General features: G+C 59.0%; 3 protein-coding genes across 6 annotated transcripts in view; 1 reads left to right on the top strand and 2 right to left on the bottom strand.

The window, feature by feature from the left end:
- Positions 1-393: 393 nt before the first annotated feature.
- Positions 394-9,133, bottom strand: Plekhn1 (pleckstrin homology domain containing N1). The gene is given in 15 exon segments (XM_070037052.1): positions 394-580; positions 670-718; positions 946-1,182; positions 1,325-1,465; positions 2,412-2,558; positions 3,283-3,431; positions 3,584-3,659; positions 4,180-4,260; positions 4,360-4,491; positions 4,612-4,825; positions 4,827-4,900; positions 4,984-5,064; positions 5,165-5,311; positions 8,484-8,583; positions 8,674-9,133. Coding segments are annotated over 15 exon segments (1,815 nt in total). The 5' UTR covers positions 8,757-9,133; the 3' UTR covers positions 394-476.
- A 121-nt stretch (positions 9,134-9,254) lies between these two features.
- Klhl17 (kelch like family member 17) lies at positions 9,255-15,816 on the bottom strand. Its single transcript, XM_070037048.1, has 12 exons — positions 15,645-15,816; positions 14,148-14,407; positions 13,942-14,063; positions 13,629-13,850; positions 12,863-12,979; positions 12,427-12,640; positions 12,034-12,178; positions 11,782-11,949; positions 11,186-11,274; positions 11,017-11,090; positions 10,704-10,885; positions 9,255-10,481 (listed from the first exon to the last, which is right to left on the bottom strand). The coding sequence occupies exons 1-12, from the start codon at positions 15,749-15,751 to the stop codon at positions 10,253-10,255; spliced, it is 1,929 nt and encodes a 642-aa protein (XP_069893149.1). The 5' UTR covers positions 15,752-15,816; the 3' UTR covers positions 9,255-10,252.
- A 1,530-nt stretch (positions 15,817-17,346) lies between these two features.
- Noc2l (NOC2 like nucleolar associated transcriptional repressor) overlaps positions 17,347-25,617 on the top strand; it is a 12,982-nt gene continuing 4,711 nt past the window's right edge. Inside the window, exons 1-11 of one of the 4 annotated variants that reach the window (XM_070037045.1) lie at positions 17,347-17,450; positions 17,574-17,741; positions 19,334-19,508; positions 19,590-19,709; positions 21,225-21,345; positions 21,426-21,516; positions 23,000-23,078; positions 23,518-23,628; positions 24,044-24,157; positions 24,390-24,578; positions 24,719-24,855. In XM_070037045.1, coding sequence (XP_069893146.1) covers positions 17,425-17,450; positions 17,574-17,741; positions 19,334-19,508; positions 19,590-19,709; positions 21,225-21,345; positions 21,426-21,516; positions 23,000-23,078; positions 23,518-23,628; positions 24,044-24,157; positions 24,390-24,578; positions 24,719-24,855 — 1,331 coding nt within the window. In that variant the 5' untranslated portion in view covers positions 17,347-17,424. Of the gene's footprint in view, positions 17,451-17,573; positions 17,742-18,209; positions 18,226-19,333; positions 19,509-19,589; positions 19,710-21,224; positions 21,346-21,425; positions 21,517-22,999; positions 23,079-23,517; positions 23,629-24,043; positions 24,158-24,389; positions 24,579-24,715; positions 24,856-25,617 lie in introns of those variants that run through there. The other 3 variants (XM_070037044.1, XM_070037046.1, XM_070037047.1) reach the window with 3 other exon arrangements.

Here is a 25,617-nt window from a genome sequence, read left to right as displayed (position 1 = left end):
CTGGGCACTCTCCTACATCTGCTTTCAATAATCTCTGACCCCTATCGACCTTTCACCCTCATGCCCTCTGAACTAACACACTGACAACCTGACTTTCTTAACTTCACATTCGTGGTATCATCCCAGTTCCAAGTAAAGCCCACCACCAGACCTCTCTCCCTCCCTTCCCCATGGGCAGAGCTTGGGGAGGGCTCTGGCGGGTGTCCAGGCCTCCGCTGTATCTTCCTGGGTTGTTGTTGATGCTGGCCATGATATCACTACGATGAGGTGCTTCTGCTGGCCTTCGTAGCTGCTGGTGAGGCAGAGGGGCCAGGATCCGGGCAAGGGTGCTTCTACTCTCAGATCCCGAGGAAGCCCTTGATCTGATGGAGTCAGACTAATCTGGATCTGAAGTGGGTCGGAGGGCGGGATGGCTGCAGACACCCTCCAGGTTGGCACTGATGAGTGCTCCTGAGGAGCAGCTTGCCTGGAGCCCATCAAATCCATTGGATGAGCCCCCCCTCTGCCTCGGGCCTCCTAAGGCGTGGCCACTTCTGGTGGGAGGGAGATGAGGTCTTCTCCCAGACCGAGGACTCTCTATCTGGTGGGCAGGGCAGAGGCACATCAGGCATAGGCCTGTAAGAAGCAACACCCATCACTTTACCCAGCAGAGACAGACTCTTCACTCACCTGGAGGAAGTTGTAGGGGACTGGGTGCATCTTCCCTTGCAGGGGTAACCTGGGAACACAAAACACAAGACTGAGAGCTGGAGAAGATTGGCCCCCCAACCCACCAGGACCCTCTCGCCTTTGCCTTGGGGTCCCCACCCCGCTGTGGCTCCCCATCAGGCTGTACCCCCTTATCCCTGTCCCTGATCTCCCCTGCTCCTTCTTTCTCCCCCACCATCCCAGGAGCCCCCCATCCCTCAAGACTCCTTTGAGCCCAGGGCATGGGCCTCCTCTTACCAGGTGGGGGCTGCTACTCCTACGTTGTGGAGAGTCAGGGGGACGCGTCGCCTGGCCTTTGACAGAGCCTCGGTGCCTCTGAGAGGCGCGAGACTGTGGGGCTCTTTTGCTGGAGAGCAAATAGGGACCCAGGAGACCAGGGGTGCTGGAGAGTCTGGAGCTAGAGTCAGAGACAGGCACCGAAGAGAACAGGCTAGATAGGTCTGGTCCAGGTGAAGTTCGCACAGCACTGAAGATCTGCCAGAAAGTGGGAAAACAGGGGCCCCAGGACTGGACCACTGTGGAGCTCAGGGACCCTTAGCCCAAAGATACACCCCCGCCCCCCGCCCCGCTTTTCCTCCCTTCATAGCCTGAGGGCTGCTATGTTACCCACACCGACCTCATCCAGGCCTTGGACATCTGTGATCTTGCGATGGGAGGTGGCAGGTGGTGTGTAGGGATCAGCGTACAGGGGGGAGTGTGGTGTGTCCAAAGAGTGGTCTAGTGCTTCTGGGCTGTTCTCCAGGTCTGGCCCTTTGACCTACAAAAGGTGAGAGATACAGGTTCCTCTAGCTAGAAAGCAGCTAGAGTATTTTATCCTCTGAGCAAGAGATTTTTCTTTCTTTTCCTTTTTTTTTTGGTTGTGGGGCTTGAACTCTGGGCCTGGGCACTGTCCCTCAGCTCTTCAGCTCAAGACAAGTGCTCTACCTCTTGAGCCACAGCGCCACTTCTGGTTTTCTGAGTGGTTTATTGGAGATAAGAGTCTCATGGACTTTCCTGCCTGGGCTGGCTTTGAACCATGATCCTCAGATCTCAGCCTCCTGAGTAGCTAGGATGACAGGCGTGAGCCACCGGCACCGGCAAGAGACTTCCTTTCTTTTGTGCCAGTCCTAGAGCTTGAACTCAGGGCCTGGGTGCTGTCCATCAGCTTCTTCTTTTTTTTTTTTTTTGGGTCCGGTCATGGGGCCTGAACTCTGGGCCTGGGCGCTGTCCCTCAGCTCTTCAGCTCAAGGCTAGCGCTCTACCACTTGAGCCACAGCGCCACTTCTGGCTTTTTTCTTTTTGCTTATGTGGTGCTGAGGAATTGAACCCAGGGCCTCATGCATGCAAGGCAAACGCTCTACCACTGAGCCACCTTCCCAACCCCAGTGAAACTTTTTTTTTTTTTGTCAGTTGTGGGGCTTGAACTCTGGGCCTGGGCGCTGTCCCTCAGCTCCTCAGCTCAAGGCTAGTGCTCTACCACTTAAGCTACAGCACCACTTCTGGTTTTCTGGTAGTTTATTGGAGATAAGAGTTTCTCGGACTTTCCTGACCGGGCTGGCTTTGAACCGCGATCCTCAGGTCTCAGCCTCTTGAGTAGCTAGGATCACAGGTGTGAGCCACCGGCGCCCGGCTTAAGCAATATATTTGAGTACCCCAGGACTACCTGGGCAGAGAGATAGGCAAGAAGGAGGGCGGCCTGGATCGGGAGCATGTGCTAGACTCACTTTGGCCAGGTCCAGGCGCAAGGGCCGTGGAGTGGCCCTGCTAGGCACATCCCCTCTGGCTCTGCTTCTGGGTGATCGGCTGCTGCTGCTACGCCTCAGCTCTGTCCTCCGCTGGGCAATGCTGGCACAGTCAGAGCTGGCCAGGTCCTGCAGGGATGATGAACCTTCTAGAAAGCTCCTGTTGACCCCTCTCCCACATAATTCTCTGAGGCTGCACAGGGGTCCCATGAATCTGAGACCCCTCGTGGAGGAGTGGGGATCCAGGCTCAGGATGGGGCAGTGGGGGATCCAGGCTCAGGATGGGGCAGTGGGGGATCCAGGCTCAGGATGGGGCAGTGGGGGATCCAGGCTCAGGATGGGGCAGTGGGGGATCCAGGCTCAGGATGGGGCAGTGGGGGATCCAGGCTCAGGATGGGGCAGTGGGGGATCCAGGCTCAGGATTGGGCAGTGGGGGATCCAGGCTCAGGATGGGGCAGTGGGGGATCCAGGCTCAGGATTGGGCAGTGGGGGATCCAGGCTCAGGATGGGGCAGTGGGGGATCCAGGCTCAGGATGGGGCAGTGGGGGATCCAGGCTCAGGATGGGGCAGTGGGCTCTGGGCTCTTCAGCCACGGACGCCTCCCCTGCTCTGCCACTCCCCAGGTGCTCAGTTGCAGGCTGGGCAGGGCAGCCCATACAGCCTGGGGCTAAGGGCTTGGGCAGGGAGAGAGGAGGACACAGGGCAATCTGAGTCCCAACTGACCTGTCTATCCAAGGAGAGCCAACCTTGGCCACCACCCCTACTCCTGGGCAGCCAGGAGTGAGCTGGGTGGTTGAATCCCTCCCTACCCATGCCTGTACCCACCCGTCCCCCCGTGGTGGCAAGACTTCACCTGTGTGGGCCCCTGAAGCTCTGGGGCGCTTGGAGGGCCGGGTGACAGGGGGCCCCCGTCCTTGCGGCAGACTGTGCGGAGGCAGAGCAACCAGTGGCTGTAGTCCTCGTAGCTGGCGCACACCACACGGATGGTGTTGATGAGGCGGCCTGGAAACAAACACGCGCTGGGGCTTGGAGCAAGGGCGTACCCTGCACCTCACAGAACCCCCAGCAATGAGCTGCGGCATCCACCGGGCTCACGTCCCCCTCGCCCCCCCAAACCTATCCAGGCCAGGGCAGAGTCTGCGGCGAGATTCCACCTTCAATCAGGAAGGAGCGGATCTGTTTCTCCTTCTCCTCCAGGTTGATGTGGATGGCACTCAGTGGCAGCTCCCCCTGCGGGACACTGAATGAGCGGCTGCCTTCATCCGGGCCTCTTCCCCCCTGCCTCCTGGTGGACCCTTGCCTGCCCACAGCAGATACAGACAGTTGCTCGTGGGGACTGAATCCCAATAGGGAGGCCAACATGTGCATTTTCCAGTGACACTAGCTGCACACTCTGGCCCCAGAGAAGACACATTCATGCACACATGCAGAAAAAGACACTGGGAAGATGGCACTTGGAGGGCCCTGGGGCAAGCACCTATGAGGGAGTCCTGGGAGCAGTCTCACCCTGGCCACTTGCCCCAGGGTGGTGGTCTGGATGGTGGCTGAGGAGCCTCAGGACAAGATGGATGTGCAGGTGGGGATTCCTCTGCTTCAGACAGAGACCAGACTGACCAGGATAGTGGCCCCATATGGGCATGGCCCGGTGCTCTGTCCCAACAGGCCCGGAAATACAGGTTCCTCTGATCCCAGCTCCCACTCCAGTGGGGCACCACCCTAGGGCGGGTGCACATCTACCTTAAAGATCTACCTTAAAGCTTAGCCCATCTGGCTCCTCAGAGAAAATGGCCAGAGACCCAGGGTACAGGACCAGGAGCCGATCCCACTGCTCCTGCAAAGGGTAAGGGACAGAGCAGCGCTGAGCACCCAGGCCCGCACCTGCCACTCGAACCTCCCCGGCCTCCTTGCGCCCCCATGTCCCTCCACCCACCTGGGAGGGAAGGTGCTGCAGCTTGACCCTCGATGCACAGATGGCACTGTACACTGACTCCTGCCCCGACGCCCTCTGCAGCCGGTCCAGTCTGCGCTGCAGACTCCAGGAGAGCTCATCCCCCATGGGTCCCTGAGGAGGGGGAAGAAAGCAGAGGAGGGGGAGGGGAGGAGCTCCTCAGAGACAGGCTAGAAGGGCTGGGGTGGGGAGGGTCCGCCTCCCTGACTCCCCCGACTGGTCCCGGGCACTGACCTGAGGGGGCGCCGAGTGGCAGCGGCGCAGGCCACCGACAAGGGCCATCTGTTTCTCCAGGTGGTAGAGCCAGCGGTGGAGCTCACCCTCACTGTGGCAGAGAACGAGGAGGGGAGCAGGCAGCGGGCCTGGGGGCGGAGGAGCTGAGTGGAGGGCAGTCCCCTTCCCCAGACCTCCCGCAGGCCCGGGCTGGGGCGGACAGCACCACCCCCACACCTGTGATCTGGAAGGCATGCTCTCGGGACCCCTCCAGTGGGCAGATGCTCAACTCTGTCAGCGGTAGCAGCCCCTGTCACGGCACAGGGCAGGAGAGGCTCAGGACTCTCAGGGGCTGTGGGCCGTGTCTGCTGTCCTTTTGCCCACTCTCCTTACCTGGAGCGTGAGTCCTTCAGAACCATGGGCTTGGAAGTAGAGATGGGAGGGGAACAGTTCTAGGTAGCAGTCACTCGTGTCCTAGGAAAGGGTAGGCCCCTCATCTCAGGATCTGGGGACCAAGCTCCAGGCTGGCCAGGATGCTGTCCCTGAGCACGTCCCCACCTGGCATGATCCCTACCTGGCTGTGTTGGAACCGCAACTGAACCTTGGCATAGTGTACAACTTTGCCCAGGTTTCTCACAGATGTCCTCCGCCGCCCCTTCTTGAACACACTCAGGAATGGCTGTTCCAGATTTTCATGTGGATTCTCCAGGCTTGTGATATCCTGAGGAGCAATATCAAGGGAGGGGCCAGAGCCCCAGCCAATATACATAGGGCCACTGTTATATGTATATATTGGCCTGGTCTATCCATGCATAGTCACACAATACATATGTTAAGAACCCACCTATGGGCTGGGAAAGTGGCTCAGTGGTAGAGCACTTGCCTTGCATGCATGAGGCCCTGGGTTCAATTCCTCAGCACCACAGAAGCAGAAAAAGCTGGAAGTGGTGCTGTGGCTCAAGGGTAGAATGCTAGCCTTGAGCTGAAGAGCTGAGGGACAGTGCCCAGGCCCAGAGTTCGGGCCTCAGGACCAAAAAAAAAAGAACCCACATATGAGGGCCTGGGAATGTGGCTTAGTGGTAGAGCGCTTGCCTAGCATGCAATGGTTCCATTCCTCAGTACCACATACACAGAAAAGTCCAGAAATGGCACTCTGGCTCAAGTGTTACATTGCTATCCTTGAGCAAAAGAAGCTCAGGGACAGTGCCCCAGGCCCTAAGTTCAAGCCCCAGACTGGCAAAAAATACCCCAAACAACCAAAAAACAAACACCCAAACCCTACATATGTACAGATCCTAAACACCTCCTTCTCATGAACACAGTGACAGACTATAATACAAGACACACAGACTCACACTACCTGGTCTGTGGTAGAGAGTCGAGGGCTCAGGAGATCAGCCCTCACCCCATTATCTCCTAGTCTGTGCAGTCTGGCTTTGGTCATTCTGCATCCCCAGACTTGCCAAGGAGCTTTGGGGGTATCTAGATGGTCCTCAAAACCCTCCCATGTCTCCAATGTAAGCCAACAAGGGTTAAATACCTGGTCCTATAAAAAACAAAGAAAACCCCAAGAGTCTGACTTGTACTATTTGACTATTTCCCTGTTACAAATATTCCTGACACCATTCACTTTAAATTACCAGGACGATGTCCGTGAGCGAGCTTGGGCAGTGTTATAGTCAGCTCTCATGAGCCTAAGCTGGCTGCCCCAGCTCGCCAACCACACGGGTCTCAGTCACAGCAGGAGCCAAGGTTCTGGCACTGATCCCCGGGATTCTGTATTACGTGCTCCACATCCCCTCCCCGATTTGCCCTCACATCAGACGCCCGCACGTCTCAGGGCCTTCGTACTTTGCTGCCTCTCTGCTGAGATCATTAAGCTCCAAGTCCCCACCTTGCCCCCTTCAGAGCCGTGCTCAGATTTTTACCTTCTTCCTGCTTGGATAAAATTCCAACTTTCAGTGGTTGAAAGTGAACTTTACAACTGTGGCTGGGGACAGGAAGGAAAAACTGGGAGAGAGTGAGGGAAGCGATGACGGTGTCCGAAAAGACATGTGCTCTTTGCCTGACTTAGGTAGCTGTAACCCACCGTACGCCACCTTTACAACAACAATAAAATGGAATAACAAAGCTATTGTAACCTTCAAAAATTTTCCCATCTCACTTAAACTGCCCTTCTGTATCTTTTCTTGTTCATGTTACCTGTCGCTGTAGAGGGAAAGGTCACACAGTGAAGGGGGGGATGTTGTAGCGATCTATTTTGTATACTGTTGTGTCCCAGAGATTCATAGGACCTAGGATGGGCTTTGGGATCTGCACGTCTGCTGAAAGGAGGGAGGCCCAACATCTACACACTAGGCCAGCTGTGGCCCTGAGTCCCCTATCTATGCAGGAGTCAGCCGATCAGAGGCCATGCTCTTTTGGATGCTGCCCAAGGCCACCTGTGCGGATGGCTATCCCTTTGCCAACCTCAGCTGCCCCTTGGGGAAGCCCAGGAATGTGAGGCCCAGCTCACTTCCTCCCTGACTCTGGGTGGGGCCTTGTGCACCCACACACACCCTGTGTGGGAACTGACGCTGCATAGCACCTGTGAAAAATAGGCCATGCAGCTGGCTCCAAGGCCCAGGTTCAGCCGTGGAGTGTAGGGGAGGATTCGGTTTGGAATTGTGGCAGAGTCCACTCAGATCCCAGAAAAGCCTGCTCCATTCCTGCTCCACAGCCCTGTTCTCCTTTTGAGGCTCCCTTGCTCCCCTCCAGCTACTGTGTCCTAGCTAGGGAGGACCACTAGAGTCACGGTGGCTCATGACGCTCCTTCCTAGAGTCACACTGCTTCCTGGCCCCACATGAAAGGGCCACACAGAGAGAGCTCACTTTATGCCATGCCAGATGCCCTCATCCTGCCCCCTTCTCTGTGAAAGTGTGGCTTCTGGAGCTGCACCTGCCAGTAAGGAGTCCAGAGACCTCAGAGAGCCCACAAGCAGGTGGCACAGGCTTTCCAGCCTGGTGGCAGCCTGCAGGAAAGGTAGAGTCCTGGAAAGGCAGACCAGGTGCCTCGCAAGTGCACAGCGGGGCCTGCTTCCGACAGCTCAGGGTGCCTTTACCCGGAGCAGGGCCTGGTACACCCTGCTGGGCGTGGTTCCAGAAGAATCACGGGGAGGAGCCTGTCAGACCCGCAACCCAGGCTCCTGCCATCCCAAAGCCTTCCCAGTTGGGAAAAAAGGAGCAGCAGTCTCTTTCCTTAGCGAGCTCTAAGTCCCCCAGGGTGTGGAGATGGGAAGGGATGTGAGAACTAACCTACAGGTGCACAGGGAGGGGTGCTGGCGTAGAAGAGACAGGGAGCTGTGTGCTGTGGTACAAAGGAGCAGCTTCCTGCAAGATATCCTAGGGAGAACCTGAAGCCTAGAGTAGGTGTCAGGCTCCAACTCACCATTCATCAGAAACTCCTGACTTCCGGTGGCCCTAGCCGGTCACTGGTGAAGGGGTGGGCGGGTGGGTGGCGGCCTCAGGTGTGGGTGCCTACCCGGCTGGGAGGCCCCACCCGGGCGTGCGGCTCACCACTGACTCAGTGCTCGTCTGGGTTTCATTCTTGGCCCAGACTTTCGGCGGATGAGCTAACCCAGGGTAGAACAGTGTCCACTCCCTCACCTCGCCTTTGGTCTGAGTCCCCCCAGTTGACTAGGGAGACCCTGAGCTGTATAAAGACACAATAGTATCTCTTCCTCTCTCTCACCCACACACTCCCCCCCCCCCGAGTTCTACAGGAGGGTGCAGGGCAGCACTCAGACCCCAGGCCCCACGCCGTCCCCCACAGCACAATGCGGGATGGCACACAAGGTCCGGTGCACAGACCACGGTGGCTGTTGTGCTCTAGTGGGACACGCCCCTCTGCTCACCGTCCCAGGGATGTAATGGAAGATCTTGTCTGCTGTCGCGTCCCCGTCGGGACTAGCTTCAGTGCCAAACAGGCTGGCCAGCTTCCTCGCGCTGTCCTCTCTGGGGGCAAGGGAAAGAGGGCTCAGAGCCTGGCTCTGGGCAGCAGGCTGAGGGAGACCTTGTGCCCACGGGCCAGACCACCCTCCTCACCTATTTCCCTTCAGTGAGGGCTTTCTGGAGAAGGAGGCCCGCAGCCTCCTTGGGGCCTGGGGAACGCAGTGGCTGTTCCCCATGGGTGGAGGCAGCTGACCTGGGCCAGGCGGTTGGCAGTTCTGGAACCCTCAGTCAAGAACATCCTGCTCCAGCCTCCTGCAGGGGGCGGGGCTGTGGGAGGTCCTGCTCCTCCAGGGGCGGCTCAGAGGAGGAGCTTATGTGGGAGGGGCCTCACCCCTGCCTGACATCTGGCCACAGTGCTGGAGCGCAGACCAGCCACAACAGGGAAGACACCTCCTTCCGTGGAGAGAATCCCCTACCTCAGACTTCTGTTGACACAGGGGGGCCCTGGGGCCTGGTGTGTGGACACACTGCTGTCAGGTGTTCAGGCTGGGGTGCCTGGGCCCTGCAGTTTGGTGAATGAAGGGACTCTCTCCTTCAAGCAGCCTTCCTTCTACCTCCCACCGCCGCGCCAGCGCTCCCCCCCCCCCCACAACCTGAGCATACAGTTTGAGTCATTAGTGACTGTCGGGCATGTGCTCACTTGCAGCCACTAAAGCAGGAGTTTGTAACATCCAGAAAGAGAAGCAAGACCTCGCCCCCCTCAGCCCCAGCCAGGGTCCCCAGGGTTTAACTAAATGTAGGAACGCAGCCCTGTGTCTTCTAGGTGCTCAAGTCATAATCAGAGCCTGGGATGATCAGGAACCTCAGCCCAGGCTAACAATCAAATCTTTGCTGTTCCACAACACCTGAATGCAGAAGTTCTGCCTTGCAGCCCCCAAAATTAATGCAGCATCTGAACTAGGTTGATTATCCACCTACAGACCCTTACCTTGGTATCCAGATAGTACCCGAGGCTGTCCCACACACAGCAGGGACTGAACGGACCAGAGATGGACACTCAGCCTCAGGCCACGGAGCCCAGGAAACAGGTTTATTTTCAAGTTGGCTCATATTGCTGTGTAGGGTCTGAGTGCATTGTGTGTGCCCAGCTCCATACAAGATCCAGAAAAGACAAAGCTTTATGCAGATCCACATACAATCTGCTTTCTGCCTTCCTAGGATAGTACCTGGCTGGGTCTAGTAAGTACAGTGTACAAAGCGCTGGCTAGGGATCTGCATCTTCTGAAGAAGTCCCAATCCCTACTCTTGCTTTGTTAACCTGGCTGCTACTCTGCAGCCGCCCGCCGTCTGCAGAGCCTGAACGGGCCACGGGCCTCTCCTGAAGTACCCACCCCCATCATTTCCCACTGCTCGCAGGCAGTGGAAAGACATTCTAGAGGGCTGCTTGGTCCCCTGCAGGGAGGTGACCCTTGAGAGTAAACACATGAACTGGTAGCTGCAGCACTGCTCCTCTGTCATAAATAATCCATAAATAATAAATAAGCAAGTTGACAGACGGCACAAACATAAACAAACAGGGATGAAGGCAGACACGTGGACGGACGGTACACGAAGTCCCTGGTGGGGGCCGTCATTACCCCCAACATACAGCCAAGGGGCGGGAGGCGTGGGGCGCCTCACAAGGCTTAAGGCATGTGGGAGGCTGTGGGCCTCGGTGCAGTCTTCACCCAGGTCAGAGGCTGGTAGAGGACACTGACAGCGTAGGTGAGGATGGTGGGGGGAAGTTCAGCAGCTCCAGCACCGCCACTCCCACACTACTGCGCCTCGTGAACATGCAGGACGCAGCCACCCATTTGTTGGTCCTCGGGTTGTACTTCTCAATGGAGTTAAGGCTGGAGCTGCCGTCATTGCCCCCGACCGCATACAGCCAACCATCCATGGCCACCAGGTCGTGTGTGCTCCTGGAGACGGGTGGGCCGGGGGTAAGTGCCAGGAGTAGCTAAGGGAGCAGCGCACGAGAGCACTGCTGGGAGGTGGGGCTGAGAGGGCCAAGGGAAGCCGCAGGGGTGGGTCCGATGAGGGCCACCGGGCAGGAAGAATCAAAAGACCTGCTGCCAGGGTCCACGCACCACCCCTGGAGCTACCCAACAGGACGACCCGCGGTGGGTGCCGGACATGCTGACCTGCGGATGTTCATGGGCGCCACGCTCTCCCAGGCACCGGCTTTGGGGCTGTACCTCTCCACGGAGTTCAGACAGCTGGTGCCATCATTGCCCCCGGCCACATACAGGGCACCCTCCAGCACAGCCACACCTGCTGAGCTGCGACGGCTCAGCATGGAGGCCACGGGAGTCCAGGAGTTCACCTGTGGCAGCAAGGGGGTGGGCTGGAAGTTGACACGACGTACCACAGTACAGACCCTGCTCCGGGGTGAGCGACTAGAGGACAGGTAAGATATGAGGTGGGGCGACACCCCTGCGGGGGTGCGTTATGCACCTGGGGCTCATACTTCTCCACGGTGGCCAGGTGTGATGAGCTGTCGTAACCACCCACAGCATACAGGCTCCCATCTGCAGAGAGGCAATGTACCCATAATGCTCTTGCTGGCTACAAGGGCTGGGGACGGGGAGAGCAGGCACCACAAGGAGCAGGCCCTGTCACCCACCAAGTGTGGCCACGCGCACGTATCGCCTCCGGGTGCTCATGGCAGCGACGGACGTCCATGTTCCCGTCAGTGGGTCGTATCGTTCGGCACTGTGGGCACCATCAGCCAGGACAGTAAGGGGGTCTCGCCCCGGACCGGCCCTTCCCAGTGGCATGGCTGAAATCCCATGCTGGTAACCACAAAGGCCATGACCCCAAAGTGCTGCCAGGGTGGATAGCAAGGCCTGCCAGGTAGGCAGACTACTGGCTGCCCAGATGAGTATCCCAGCCAGGTGTTCCCCTGGCCTAGACCTCCAACTGAGGGGAGAGCCCTAGAGAGGAAATGGGGTGATACGGAGCCCAGGCCTTGCTGATGGGTGCCCAGGGTCAGGTTGGACCTCTCTCTATTCCTCCTTTACGGTGTGACTTAGTGGTCACAAGACAGCTGTACCTCCCAGTGCTGAGCCAGCCCTGCAAGGCCCGGGGGCCTCCCCCCCAGCTGCTACCTCCCAGTGCTGAGCCAGCCCTGCAAGGCCCGGGGGCCTCCCCCCCCAGCTGCTACCTCCCAGTGCTGAGCCAGCCCTGCAAGGCCCGGGGGCCTCCCCCCCCAGCTGCTACCTGTTGAGGCAAGAGGCTCCATCGTAGCCGCCAGCTGCGTACAGAAGCCCATGCAGGGCAGCCACACCCAGGCAGCTTCGCCTTGTGCCCATGGATGCCTCCGGCTGCCACGTGTTGGTCACAGGGTCATAGGACTCCACAGTAGCCAGGTCTGAGGTCCCATCGTAGCTACGAGAGGGGTCCGCTATGAGTCAAGGCCGGCGGGGCAGGCACACACAAAGACCCTGACCCAAGTCCAGACTCCATGCTTACCCGCCCACAGCATACAGCCGGTTCCCAACGGCAGCGACCCCTACACGGGCCCGGCGTGTGGACATGGAGGCCACCACATGCCAGCGGTCAGTGCGAGTATCGTATGCTTCACAGTCCCCATGGATGGCAAAGAGGCTCCCTCCACCTGGGGAGAAGGGGGTGGCAGGGTAGGAGAGGCCCCAGGAAGTAGTGGGAAGAGGCTCCAGCACAGCCCGAGAGTCAGGGACAGAAAGAGATGAGATTGGGTCAAAACTGATGAATCACAACCCACAGGGTCCTTAAGTAGCCCCTGAATTGAAAAGGAAGCAAGAAGCAGGACGAGATCTGAACACTGTGGCAGGGGTAGAAGGAAGGTCCAATATGGGGACTAGTAGAGAAAGGGATCGAGCATACCGACTGCAAACAGCACAGGGCCAGCACCTTCGCAGCGCCGGGGCCGAGTGCGGCTGGTGCCCAGGACGCCTCTCTGCTCGGGCAGCAGGTGGAACTTGAGGGCCTCGATGAGCAGGTCTTTGCAATCAGGGTGGTGCCTCACCAGGCCCTCGGCATCCACATGGCCCAGCAGGAAGTCACGGCTCAGGAGGGGCAGCCGAACACACTTCATCAGCTGAGGCAGGGACATCAAGGTCAGGCAAGACTCGCTGGCACACCTGCCCCAGGCCTAAGAACCTGCTGAGGTACCCATACCAGTGGTCTGATGGGTTCTGAGACAAGTAATTGCACTGCTTCCTCAGAATCCCTGAATAGGCTGGAGACTCCTTCGGGCATGCTTAGATCTTAGTCCTCTGTTTCCCCTCCCAGACACGAGAGTTCCCGGGCAGGGCCTCACCCTTGGGACATGCTGCCTCCGTGTGTCTACATCATGTTTGACCCAGCTTAGGACCGCACGGTAGACATCTTCCTCAGAAGGCACATTTAGGCTGTCACTAGAGACCAGTTCCAGCACCTGGGGGTTAGGGGCACTGACCTCAGATCTGAGGGTGGAGGTTCTGTGGGAGCAGGGAACTCTGAAGGTACCTGGGAGGGAGAATCTGATGGGGCAGGGAGGAGCCAAGTAAGAGTCAGCATCCATAGGTCTGGCTGGTGGGGGTGGGGCCAAGGTTCCGAGTGTTCTGGGACCATGGGATTAAGAGACTGGGGATTGCCGGGCGCTGGTGGCTCACGCCTGTAATCCTAGCTACTCAGGAGGCTGAGATCTGAGGATCGCGGTTCAAAGCCAGCCCGGGCAGGAGAGACCGTGAGACTCCTATCTCCAATAAACCACCAGAAAACCGGAAGTGGCGCTGTAGCTCAAGTGGTAGAGCGCTCGCCTTGAGCTGAAGAGCTGAGGGACAGCGCCCAGGCCCAGAGTTCAAGCCCCACGGCCGACAATAAAAAAAAAAAAAAAAAAAAAAAAAAAAAAGAGACTGGGGATTATGGAGGGAGACACAGTGAGGACGGAGGTTAAAAGGTAAAGGCTTGGGTGGAGTTTGAAGACAGGGACAAGGTGAAGGCTTCAGAGGATGGGTTGGTTGTGGATCCACAGGTCAGAGCTGGGGATGAAGGTTGCTGGGGTCTGGGCTGGGGGTGTGGCAGGACCTGGGCTGGTGTGTTACCTGCTTCAGTGGCAGCAGCATGAACTCCTCTGTCTTGGCCACGTCCACGAAGTGCTGCAGCACATACCTGTGTGCCGCCTTGAGCAGGTCACCGCATGAGTGCGTGTCTGCAAAGCCACGGATGCCCAAGCAGTTAGAGGGGTCGAGCTGACTCAGCAAGAACTTGCAGCAGGCATCGCGAACACCATTCAGCTGCAGGAGGCTGGCAGCCGGGAGCAGAGTCTGTGGGCATGAAGATGGGGTGGTGCAGGTGGGGTAGAGAGGCAGGAGAGACTAGGAATAGAAGACAGGCCGGGGGGCGAGGGCGCCTCACCTGCACATTGCCCTCGCCCACCACAATCTCGGCTGTGTACGCAAACTGCACCAGCTGGTCCAGAGCCTGAGGGTCGATGTCATGCAGCGTCACGTGTGTCTGGCGGCTCTCACTCATCTCATCTGTGGGAACAGGGAGTCAGGCTGGCGCTTGACCCGGGCCGTCGGGAGAAGGCCCCCAAGTGTTGCCCAGACTGTGGTACTTGCTTGTGAACATGGCGTGGAAGTAGGGGCTGCAGGAGGCCAGCACCACCTTGTGCGCACGGATCTCCTTGGCAGCCACGTGCAGGACGATGTCGCAGAGGAGGCCGCGCTGCCGCATCCGGCTCATCACCACGAAGGCATCGTGGTAATGCCGCTTGGAGTTGTGAGCGACGCTGTGGCCCTCGCGGCTCAGCAGCTGCATGGCACCTTCCATGGGGGCTGCAGGCCTGGCCTGCCTGGGCCGAGCTCGCTCTGCCTCGGGGCTGCAGGCGGGCAGGGCAAGGTCAGGCGCTGCCTGGCTGGGGGCCACTCACCCCCCTTGAGGGCTCCGGGCACAGCCAGGGCAGTCCTCAGGTCCATCCTCAGCAGCCCTTCGAGGGCCACGCTGCGCTCACCCTGCGCTTCCCTCGGGTCCCGGGACCTCCTGGAGCCGGGCCAGACTTTCCCCCCATGGCCCGGGGTCAGGGGCCTGAGGCCTGGGCCCCGCGGGCGCCCTTTCTCGGGCCCCCACGCAGCCGGCGGGGCGGGGGAGCCCTGATGGTGCCGCTCCCCTGAGCGCGCCGCAGGCCGCCGCTCCCGCCCCCCCCCCCCGCGGGCTCAAGGGCAGCCGGAGGCCGGGGAGGGGGGGGGCAGCGGAAGCGCGGGCCGCCGCGGCCAGGCCCCGGGAGAGGGGCGCTCGGGCAGCGCGGCGGCCGCGGGACGCCCGCCCTCCCTCCCACCGCCCCGGTGTCCCGCCGCCCGCCCGCCCTCCCACCGCCCCGGTGTCCCGCCATCCCGGTGTCGGGCCGCCTGCCCGCCCTCCCACCGCCCCGGTGTCCCGCCGCCTGCCCGCCCTCCCACCGCCCCGGTGTCCCGCCATCCCGGTGTCGGGCCGCCTGCCCGCCCTCCCACCGCCCCGGTGTCCCACCGCCCGCCCGCAGCCCCGGTGTCCCGCCCTCCCACCGCCCCGGTGTCCCACCGCCCGCCCGCAGCCCCGGTGTCCCGCCGCCCTCCCACCGCCCCGGTGTCCCGCCGCCCTCCCGCAGCCCCGGTGTCCCGCCGCCCTCCCGCAGCCCCGGTGTCCCGCCGTCCCTCCCGCAGCCCCGGTGTCCCGCCGCCCTCCCGCAGCCCCGGTGTCCCGCCGCCCGCAACCCCGGTGTCCCGCCGCCCGCAACCCCGGTGTCCCGCCGCCCGCAACCCCGGTGTCCCGCCGCCCGCAACCCCGGTGTCCCGCCGTCCCTCCCGCAGCCCCGGTGTCCCGCCGCCCGCAACCCCGGTGTCCCGCAACCCCGGTGTCCCGCAACCCCGGTGTCCCGCCGCCCCGGTGTCCCGCCGTCCGCCGCCCTCCCTCTCTCTCGCCGCCCGCTGTCCCTCCCTCCCTCCCGCCGTCCGCCGCCCTCTCTGCCTCCCGCCGTCCGCCGCCCTCTCTGCCTCCCGCCGTCCGCCGCCCTCTCTGCCTCCCGCCGCCCTCTCTGCCTCCCGCCGCCCTCTCTGCCTCCCGCCGTCCTCCTCCTCACTCACGCCGGCGGCTGCGGCGGCGGCGGCGGCGGCGCCTCCGGCCCGGGCCCCGGGCTGCCGTGCTCTGGGCTCTGCGTCCTCCCGGCCGGGCGCTCGCCCCGGGGCTGCATGAGCTCGGCTGCCGGACCCGCCGTGGACGAGGCGCGGAGGGCTGAGGTCGGCTGGGCCGCAGCTGCCCTCCGGCTGGTGCGCCCGCCGCGGCCGCCGCTGTTTGTCGGCGCCGCCCGCCCGCCTTCGCCTTCGGGGACTCCGCGATTAGACGGGAGCCCACGAGCGAAGCGGCACGGGGCCCGCCCGCTTCCTCTTCCTGGGAGACACCCCGCTCCCTCCCCGCCCCGGCACGCCGGCCTCCGCCTCCGGGGACACCCGGGGCGCCCTCTCCCCCAGGCCCGCCTCCTTCTCTAGTGAGTTCCCCGCGTGCCATCTCTGCGCCCCCGCGTGCCATCTCTGCGCCCCCGCGTGCCAGCCTTGCGCCCCCGCGTGCCATCTCTGCGCCCCCGCGTGCCAGCCTTGCGCCCCCGCGTGCCATCTCTGCGCCCCCGCGTGCCATCTCTGCCCCCCGCGTGCCATCTCTGCGCCCCCGCGTGCCATCTCTGCGCCCCCGCGTGCCATCTCTGCCCCCCGCGTGCCATCTCTGCGCCCCCGCGTGCCATCTCTGCCCCCCGCGTGCCAGCCTTGCGCCCCCGCGTGCCATCTCTGCCCCCCGCGTGCCAGCCTTGCACCCCCGCGTGCCATCTCTGCGCACCCCCCACGTGCCAGCCTTGCGCCCCCGCGTGCCATCTCTGGGCCCCCGCGTGCCAGCCTTGTGCCCCCGTGTGCCATCTCTGCGCCCCGGTGCCATCTCTGCCCCCCCGTGTGCTATCTCTGCGCCCCCGTGCGCCCCCCCGCGTGCCATCTCTGGGCCCCCGCGTGCCGGCCCTAGGCCCTCACGTATCAGCCCTAGGCCCCTGCGTGCCATCTCTGCGCCCCGCATGCCAGCCCTGCGCCCCGTGTGCCAATTCTGCGCCAGGCTCGAGTTCTGGAATTCCACGTGGTCGCTGGGGGTCTGGCTGTCCAGGCTTCGGACCCTCACGGACTTCGGGGCTCAAGCCTTGCCCTCTACCCTTCCCTAGGACCCCGATGAGGAAATCTGGCCCCCACCTCCGGTGGCGCTTTGCAGGTACGGATGGAGGCCGCGCAGGCCTGGAGTGTCTGGGGAGCTCCGACCTTATTGGGTGGGGTCCGTGGGGGGGGATCCCGCGTGCACCGGTGCAGCTCCTACCATTTGGGTTACACCTCCACTTTCAGCCTTCTGCTGGTTATGTGGAGATGAGTAGGGTTACAGGCTTGAGCCATGCCCGCCCGGCTCTTCCGGCTTTTTGATCAACTAACTACCTGTGTGCCTGTTTCCATTTTCCACTGTTGTTAGTGATTTGAGTGCCGGTTGAGTAGAAGTCCCAGGTATGGCACACCGTCTATTGTCAGAGCTCGGCATAGGTTAGGTGGGTTGTGGGCAGGGCGGTAAGGGACGTCCCGACTTTGTGTTCCCCAAGCAGGAACTTTTACTACCGCATTCAATGGAGAAGACCCCTGAGTCGTAGTTGACAGCCTGCTGAATTTAGCCTTAACCTAACCGGCTTCAACCAGGGTGCGAATGCGCCCTCCCGCCTCAGGCCCTTGGCGCAGAAGGCCGAGAACCCTACAGCCACCCGCGGGGCGGGGCGGGGCGGGGCCTGCCTGAGGAAGTGTGGCGGCGCGAGGCCTTCTGGGACCGGAAGTGCGGCTCACGCGGTGGCTGAGCGTCATGGCCGCGGCTCCGCGTCGACGGAGGTGAGTCGGGCCGGGCCGGGCCGGGCCGGGGGGCCTGGGGGCCCTGGGGTTTCCTGGAGCTCCCTGCCCTCCGCGGGGGCGCGGCGGCCGAGGGCGGCCTTGACCAGTCCACGTGGCCCGCAGGCGCCTGGCGGAGCTGACCGTGGACGAGTTCCTGGCCTCGGGCTTTGATTCGGGGTCCGAGTCGGAGCCTGAGGCGGCCCCGGAGCCCGAGGCCGCGCGGGAGGCGCGCGGACGCCGAGCGGCCCCCGGACGCCGGCCGAGCGCAGGCCCCGCAGGCCCCGCGCCCAGGTAAGCGGCGCCTCCCACCCGGGCCCCGCGGGCCCCGCGCCCAGGTAAGCGGCGCCTCCCACCCGGGCCCCGCGGGCCCCGCGCCCAGGTAAGCGGCGCCTCCCACCCGGGCCCCGCGGGCCCCGCGCCCAGGTAAGCGGCGCCTCTAACCCGGGCCCCGCGGGCCCCGCGCCCAGGTAAGCGGCGCCTCCCACCCGGGCCCCGCGGGCCCCGCGCCCAGGTAAGCGGCGCCTCCCACCCGGGCCCCGCGGGCCCCGCGCCCAGGTAAGCGGCGCCTCTAACCCGGGCCCCGCAGGCCCCGCGCCCAGGTAAGCGGCGCCTCCCACCCGGGCCCCGCGGGCCCCGCGCCCAGGTAAGCGGCGCCTCCCACCCGGGCCCCGCGGGCCCCGCGCCCAGGTAAGCGGCGCCTCCCACCCGGGCCCCGCGGGCCCCGCGCCCAGGTAAGCGGCGCCTCCCACCCGGGCCCCGCAGGCCCCGCGCCCAGGTAAGCGGCGCCTCCCACCCGGGCCCCGCGGGCCCCGCGCCCAGGTAAGCGGCGCCTCTAACCCGGGCCCCGCGGGCCCCGCGCCCAGGTAAGCGGCGCCTCCCACCCGGGCCCCGCGGGCCCCGCGCCCAGGTAAGCGGCGCCTCCCACCCGGGCCCCGCAGGCCCCGCGCCCCGGCCCTGCCGTCGGCGCTCGCCACTCCCCGCCTCCTGCCCGCCCTTCCCGGACCTCCGAGCGTGCTGTCTGGGACAAACCCGCGGGCCGAGGGACCGAAGAACACGCTCTCTCTGCGGAAGGGAAAGCGGAAGTGGCTAGGAGGCACCTTGCCATCTCTGCCCAAAGCAGCGCAGGGAAGCAAGGCAGGACGGAGGGAGCGAGCAGGAACAGCTGAGGCCCTGGAAGCGGAGCCTTTGAGGGAATGCAAAGGCTCGTGTGACTGCGGCCTATGGAACCCGAGTGACCGGGAGGGCCTGCGTTCGGTAGCTCTGCATAAAAAGTTGTCCCAGCCAGACACAGGTGATTGGTGATCGGAGGACCGCTGCTAGCAGCCAGCCCAGCCAGGAAGGAGAGTCCGAGAGACTGCTCCCCAATTAGCCACTACCCCCTTAAAAAAACCAACACCGCCAGCAAGAAAACCGAAGTAGAGCTGTGGCTCCAGTGGTGAGCGTTAGCCTTGAGCACAACGCTCAGGGATATCACCAAAAGAATAAAAAAAGCCTTAGTGCTTGAGCAGTGAAGTGACCTGAGGTCTGTGAAAAAGAGTAATTGGTGCTGAGGGTTATGGGTGAAAGAGGAGATATTTGAGAGGAGGCATGCATACATTTGAAAGTGCTGCTTCTGAGAACTGATGGTAGGTTCCAACAGGATTGAGCTCAGTGGGGCACCTTAGATTCCAGAGGCACACAGGCCGGGTGTCTGTACTGAATTTGAGATACCTAGATTGAAACAGCACCACAGGCTGCTGGCTAGCATAGTCTGGAAGACAGACTTAGGAATACTCTGAGAATCCTCCCCTTTAATTGTAGGTAGAGCTGTGGATGTGGGGGATGACTTCCTCAACTCCTGGGTGGTTTTCCTATGGGCTTAATGACACTTTTCCCTTTCCCAGCCGACAAAAAGGCCATGCTTCTGAGCACAAGGACCAGCTCTCTCGACTGAAGGACAGGGACCCAGAGTTCTACAAGTTTCTACAAGAGAATGACCAGAGTCTGCTGGACTTCAGTGACTCAGACAGCTCTGAAGAAGGAGAGGAGCAATTCCACTCTCTGCCAGACACATTGGAGGTGAGTCCTGAGCAGACCTGGTAGGGCAGCTGTAGCTGTGACCTCTGCCCCAGCTTGGCCTTTTTGTGTCTAATGCTACAGGAAGCAAGTGAAGAAGAGGATGGAAGAGAGGATGATGACCAAGTCCCTAGAGGACTACAGGGGAATGAATCTGCTCCTGTGACACTTGCCATGGTGGAGAGATGGAAGCAGGCAGCAAGGGTAAGAGCCAGCATGGGCTAAGTAGTTGGATACCCCCCATAGGCTGGAGACTGCCTTTGTTTACTCTGAGATTGTGACTGAATATTAAGAGACCTCTGCATCCTCTTCTAAATCAAAGTCCAGGGTTCTTCATCGTCTTAGGGCGTGTAGTATCTGTTTTAGTGCATTCCCAGCTTCTACAGTCTAGGTAATTTGTGAAGAAAAGCTATCTATTTGGGTCTTATTTTAAGAGGTTGGAAAGTAAATGATGCCATGGTGCTGGCATGTTGTGTGTGCTGCTTGTGTTTTATGTGCAGGACCAGAAAAGGGTACTAGTTTAGATCTCGCTCCTCCCTGCCTGCCTCCCTCCCTCCCACACACCTTGCACATGATAGGCAATCACTGAGCTATGCCTGGTCTGTCTCTCACAAAGTTGCTGGTGCTATCATGGGGGCCTCATCCTCAGGACTTCATCTAATCCTAATGACTTCCCACAGGCCCCTCCAGATCCCAACATAAGAAATTGGGCATTAGGATTCTTTTTTTTGGGGGGGGGGCATTAGGATTCTAACCCATGAGCTTCTGGGTTTTTTTATTTTTTATTTTCAGGTCCAGTCATGGGGCCTGAACTCTGGGCCTGGGCGCTGTCCCTCAGCTCTTCAGCTCAAGGCTAGCTCTCTACCACTTGAGCCACAGCGCCATTTCTGGCTTTTTTCTTTTTGCTTATGTGGTGCTGAGGAATCAAACTCAGGGCCTCATGCATGCAAGGCAAGTGCTCTACCACTGAGCCACCTTCCCAGCCCTTCTAACCCATGAGCTTCTGGAGACACACTCACACCTTAGCAGCTTCAGTGGTGGAAGCTGTGTCCTAAGTACCTCACTTAGGATAGAAAAGGAGAATCATATATCTTTTGTAGTGGTCCATAGTTGGTGATTTAGTATTTTTCAGCACTTTTTCATTTCCTGAGCCAGGTTTCCCAACCATCTGTGAGTCCTGTAGACTTGTCTTTGTGTGTGTCTGTGTGTTTCAACACTGGAGCTTCAATTCAGGGCTTTCCATTCTTGCTTAGCTTTTTTCTTTTTCTTTTTTTTCTCCCCCCCTCCCTCTCTCTCTCTCTCTTTCTTCCTTTCTTTCTTTCTTTTTTCTTTGGTCAGTCCTGGGGCATAAAATCTGGGCCTGGGCACTGTCTCTGAGCTCCTTTTGTCTAAGGCAAGCACTCTACCACTTGAGCTGCAGAATCATTCTGGCTTTTTCTGTGATTAATTGGAGATAAGAGTCTCACTGATTCTCCTACCCAAGCTGCAATCCTCAGATCTCAGCCTCCTGAGTAGAGTTTAGCTTTCCTTATTAAGGACAGTGCTCTGTTTGAGTCCACACCTCCCATTTTTGCTTCCTGCAAGTGCTTCTGTGATCTAGCTCTCGCCTCTGCCCAGTGTCTGAGGTTGTGGGGCAGGGGTGCCTTTCCCTCACAAAGAAGGAGCCAGCTCCCACGAAGCCCAGGGCTCCCTTAGCATCTTGGTTTCTCGCCCTTTCAGGAGCACCTTACTCCCAAGCTGTTTCATGAAGTTGTGCAGGCATTTCGAGCAGCTGTAGTCACCATCCAGGGAGATCAGGAAGGTGCTGAGACGTGCAGGTTCCAGGTCACAGACAGCACTGGTGAGCTGGGATCAGAGGACATGGTCTGGGCTCAGTTGCTGGTGTCCTATATAAGTGACATTGGTGCACCTTCTTTTCAGTGTTCAATGCTCTGGTCACCTTTTGCATCAGAGATCTCGTTGGCTGCCTTCAGAAGCTGCTGTTTGGAAAGGCATGGAAGGACAGTAACAGGTGAGAGAATGGGTGTGTGTATAGCTCTGCTTGGTGGGAGTGGGTGCAGACTGGGAGGCGTGAGGTGTCTTGGTAGAGGCACTTAGCCAGTGGAGGTGGCTCTACTTTGCCTTCCTGACATTTTCTGCCCAGAATTTTTTGGGATCACGGGGAGCATGCTTGATTTTGCTCTTGGAGCTTTCCTGGATCTATTTCTCTTTCCTTTCTCTCTGGATATATGAGTCCCACCATAAATGGCTCCAAGAGGTGCTTATGCCTGGAGACAAGGGATAAAGAAGGAAATGGAAAGAAGGTTTCAGAGATGAATCACAGGTGGCTCAGGGAATTTGCAAGAGTCAAATTCAACATGCAGAGAGTGGTGGTTCTAGTGTTCGAACTCATGGCTTTGCACTGCTCGGCTTGTTTAGCTGCCGCTCTACCACTTGAGCCATTCAAGTGTGCTTTTTTCCTTTTCTTTTTGTGCCAGTCCTGGGGCTTAAACTTGGGGCTTGGGTGCTGTCCCTGAGCTTTTTTGCTTAAGACTAGTACTCCACCACTTGAGCCATTAGCTAGCTGTACTTCTGGCTTTCTGGTGGTCTGATAAACTTTTTCTTGCCCAGATTGGCTTCGAATTGTAGTCCTGAATAGTTAGGATTATAGGCATGCCTGGGCCTGGCCCGGCCCTACTTTTTGCTGGTTGTTTTGAAGATGTAGTCTCACTGACTTCTCTGCCAGGACAGGCATGAGCCTCACTTGCCATCAGTTCAGGACACCTTTTGTGCTAGCAGAGATGGACTGGGCTGGGTGTCCTGTGAAGGTGTTCTGACTGGAAGTAGGGAGTCCAGTAGGTGGGGTGGGTAGTAAAGCCGTGAGATGATCGGCAGCAGAGTATAATGGCAGTGTGTGTGGGGGGGTGTCAGCTTGTTTCAGAAGGGTTGGCTTATGGGGCCCTGCTTTTGGTGCAGTTCAGTGGATTTTGGTGAACACCTACTATGCACTAAGTCCTGTCATTATTGAGGAATAAAATTTGAGAAAACCATGTATTTTAACTGCTGATTTTAGGTACCTGGTTATTCATCAAGTTACATGCATGGCTTGGTCTTCTTGGCATACACAGGACAAAGACACCCTGCCGGGTTAGGCCTCAGGCCAACTACAGAGTTCAGATGCCTGATAGGATGGGGTTAGGATCCCAGAAAAGGTCATGTGTGAGGGAGGCAGCTGGGGCTGAGTGTCCTGCAGGACCCTAAAGAACTACTGCTCTGTGCTCTGGCCAACTTGCTGGCCTCTAGGAGGGACTGATATTTTGTAGTGGGTATCAGTCTATACCTGGCTTTAGTGTGTCCTGACAAGGATGCATGTACATGTGCTCGGTACGTGCCAGCTGTAAACAGCACCCCTCCTGCCCCAAGTTTCCTTATCGTGGTCCACTAGGCCACGTCCCCTAGTGTGCATGCTATGTCTGAGCAGACTCATCTGAACTGTGTGGTTTTGGTCTCTGCAGGATGCTACAGCTGTCCAGCAGCCCGCTCTGGGGAAAGCTCCGTGTGGACATCAAAGCATACTTGAGCTCAGTCCTACAGGTGCTGTTCTAGTGGGGTAATAATAATGAGCCTTGGCAGTGTCTGATGGTCCAGAACTTTTTTTTTTTTTTTTTTTTTTGGTGCCGGTCCTGGGACTTGAACTCAGAGCCTGAGTGCTGTCCCCAAGCTTTTTTGTTCAAGCTTTTTTGTTCTAGTGTTCTATCACTTGAGCCATAGATCTGCTTTTGGCTTTATTTTGGTGGGCAATTGGAGGTAATAGTCTCACAGACTTTCCTGCCTGGGCTGGCTTCAAACTGAGATCCTTAGATCTCAGCCTTCTAAGTAGCTAGGATTTGAGACATGGGCCACCCACACCCAGCCTTAGACCTATGTACCTTCCTTCCTCCCCCCTTTCTTCCTTTCCTTCTTTTTCTTTCTTCCTTTCTTGTTTCCTTCTTTCCCCAGACTTGGGCTTCACTATCTCCTCTTGTTTTCCCAGCTGGTGGCCTGTCTGGCTGAAGCTACGGTGTTAGCTGCTGTCCTGCAACATGTTAGCAGCTTGGTACCCTACTATCTGACTTTTCCCAAGCAGTGCCGCATGCTACTAAAGGTGAGAAGCCCCTTTTACCATGTCAGTCTGACTAGGGCTTCACATAGCTCTCCTATTTGTCCCATTCCCGGCCAGGGCAGAAAGTGTCATTATCCATGCTCCTAGTTGGCTGCTTTGCATCCTCCACCTACACAGGTCCTTGTCTTAGGCAGCCTCTTTCCTGGCTTGTTTGGCAGCAGCCCTGGTATGCTTTGGTGGTTTTTGTTAGGCATACAACAGTAAAGGTAAATTTCCAGAGTCTGCCTTTATGAGTCACGAATGCTCTGTTCTGTGTTTTGGTGTCTAACTTAAATACTTAATGGCTTTCCCCAGATATTTTGGGAAGGTCTGTTTCTCAGCATTGATTTGGTTGACCCATACAGGAGAGGTCCCAGGTGAAAGGGCTGGGGTAGACAGTGATATTTTCCTTCCTCAGAGGATGGTGGTCCTGTGGAGCACTGGTGAAGAGTCCCTGCGGGTGCTGGCCTTCCTGATCATCATCAAAATCTGCAGACACAAGAAGGATACCTTCCTGAGCCCCATCCTGAAGGTAGCACGGGGCCCCTTATCTGTCCCTTGAGGTTAGTCTCACCCTGAGGGCATGGCGGCAGCCTGTATGGTCAATGCCCCTTGCTCAACTCTGGGCCACCAAGCTCTGGGCACCAGAGTCTGTAAGTGATGGTTTCCTCAATAAGTTGGGGTGGTGACCCAGTGACAGGAGCCTGTGTCTTCCTTTGCTCTTCCTGGCCTCAGTTCTGCCCTGACGAGGTCCTCTTTGACAGCAAATGTACATCACGTATGTGAGGAACTGCAAGTTCACCTCCCCCAGCACCCTGCCTCTCATTAGCTTCATGCAGAGGACACTGACTGAGCTCCTTGCCTTGGATCCCAGCGTATCCTACCAGCATGCCTTCCTCTATATCCGCCAACTTGCCATCCATCTGCGCAGTGCCATGACCTCTGGCAAGAAGGTACATGGTCAGGCCCTGGAACCTGCCCAACAGAGGGCTTAGGCCTCTTCAGAACCCTTGGTGGGCGTCTTGGGCAGGTGGTGGGTGGCAGCACAAGACAACTGCTCTGCCTTAGAGGTGGGCCCCTTTCTGACCAGGAGACATACCAATCCGTGTACAACTGGCAGTATGTGCACTGCCTCTACCTGTGGTGCCGTGTCCTGAGTTCCCTCAGCTCCAGTGAGGCCCTGAAGCCCCTGCTCTACCCCCTCTCACAAGTTGTCATCGGCTGCATCAAGTGAGTGTTAAAGGACAGGGCTACACAGAGTAAGTAGTCCTGGAGGAGAGGGTCAGAGCAAGTTCATCAGGGTGTTGTCGGTAGCCTTTGTGTTTGGCTCTGAGGAAGGGGACAGGTAGAGAGAGTGGGCTTCTCGGCAGTTATAGAAGGAATGGCACAGTTAGCACTGCCCTGGGTATACCACTTGTGTTCTGACCCAGGTTTTCCCATGTGCAGTCTGAAGGGCATTTAGGACCAGTGTCTAGAGCTTTTGGACCAAGTATCTGCTACCAAAGCATGTGTGTGAATGTGCTGTGTGCCTCATTGGCCAGGAGGGGGCATCTTTGTCCAGCTTGAGCTGTGGAGACTTTGGGCTGGGCATGGAGGCAGCAGTTCTAAGAGAAGCCCTAAAAGCAGGAAGTGTGGAAGAAAAGGGAGTAGGAATGAACAGCCCCCACTCCTAAATTGAAATTGTTAGAAGCATGGCAGAAGAGTCCCACTTATGAGCAAGAAGGTAGTTCTTCAGACCAGGACCAGAACATAGGTATTTTCTTGTGTCTTGTTATGTTTGGGGAAATGTGGCATTGCCTTGTAGCCACCGTGGCTGCTCACCTTGCAGGAGCAACAAGACCCTAGCCTGTTAGTGGGGAGAAGTTACCGACAGTAACGAGACCCTAGCCTGTTAGTGGGGAGAAGTTACCGACAGTAACGAGACCCTAGCCTGTTAGTGGGGAGAAGTTACCGACAGTAGGTGGACCAGGGCTAGTGATGGGATTAGGCCAC

Source organism: Dipodomys merriami, unplaced genomic scaffold (genome assembly GCF_024711535.1).
Source record: "Dipodomys merriami isolate MVZ:Mamm:240054 unplaced genomic scaffold, mDipMer1.0.p SCAF_28, whole genome shotgun sequence".
Classification (NCBI taxonomy): Eukaryota; Metazoa; Chordata; class Mammalia; order Rodentia; family Heteromyidae; genus Dipodomys; species Dipodomys merriami.
Note: the sequence above shows the minus strand (reverse complement) of the source record. Positions and strands in the feature narration are given on the sequence as shown.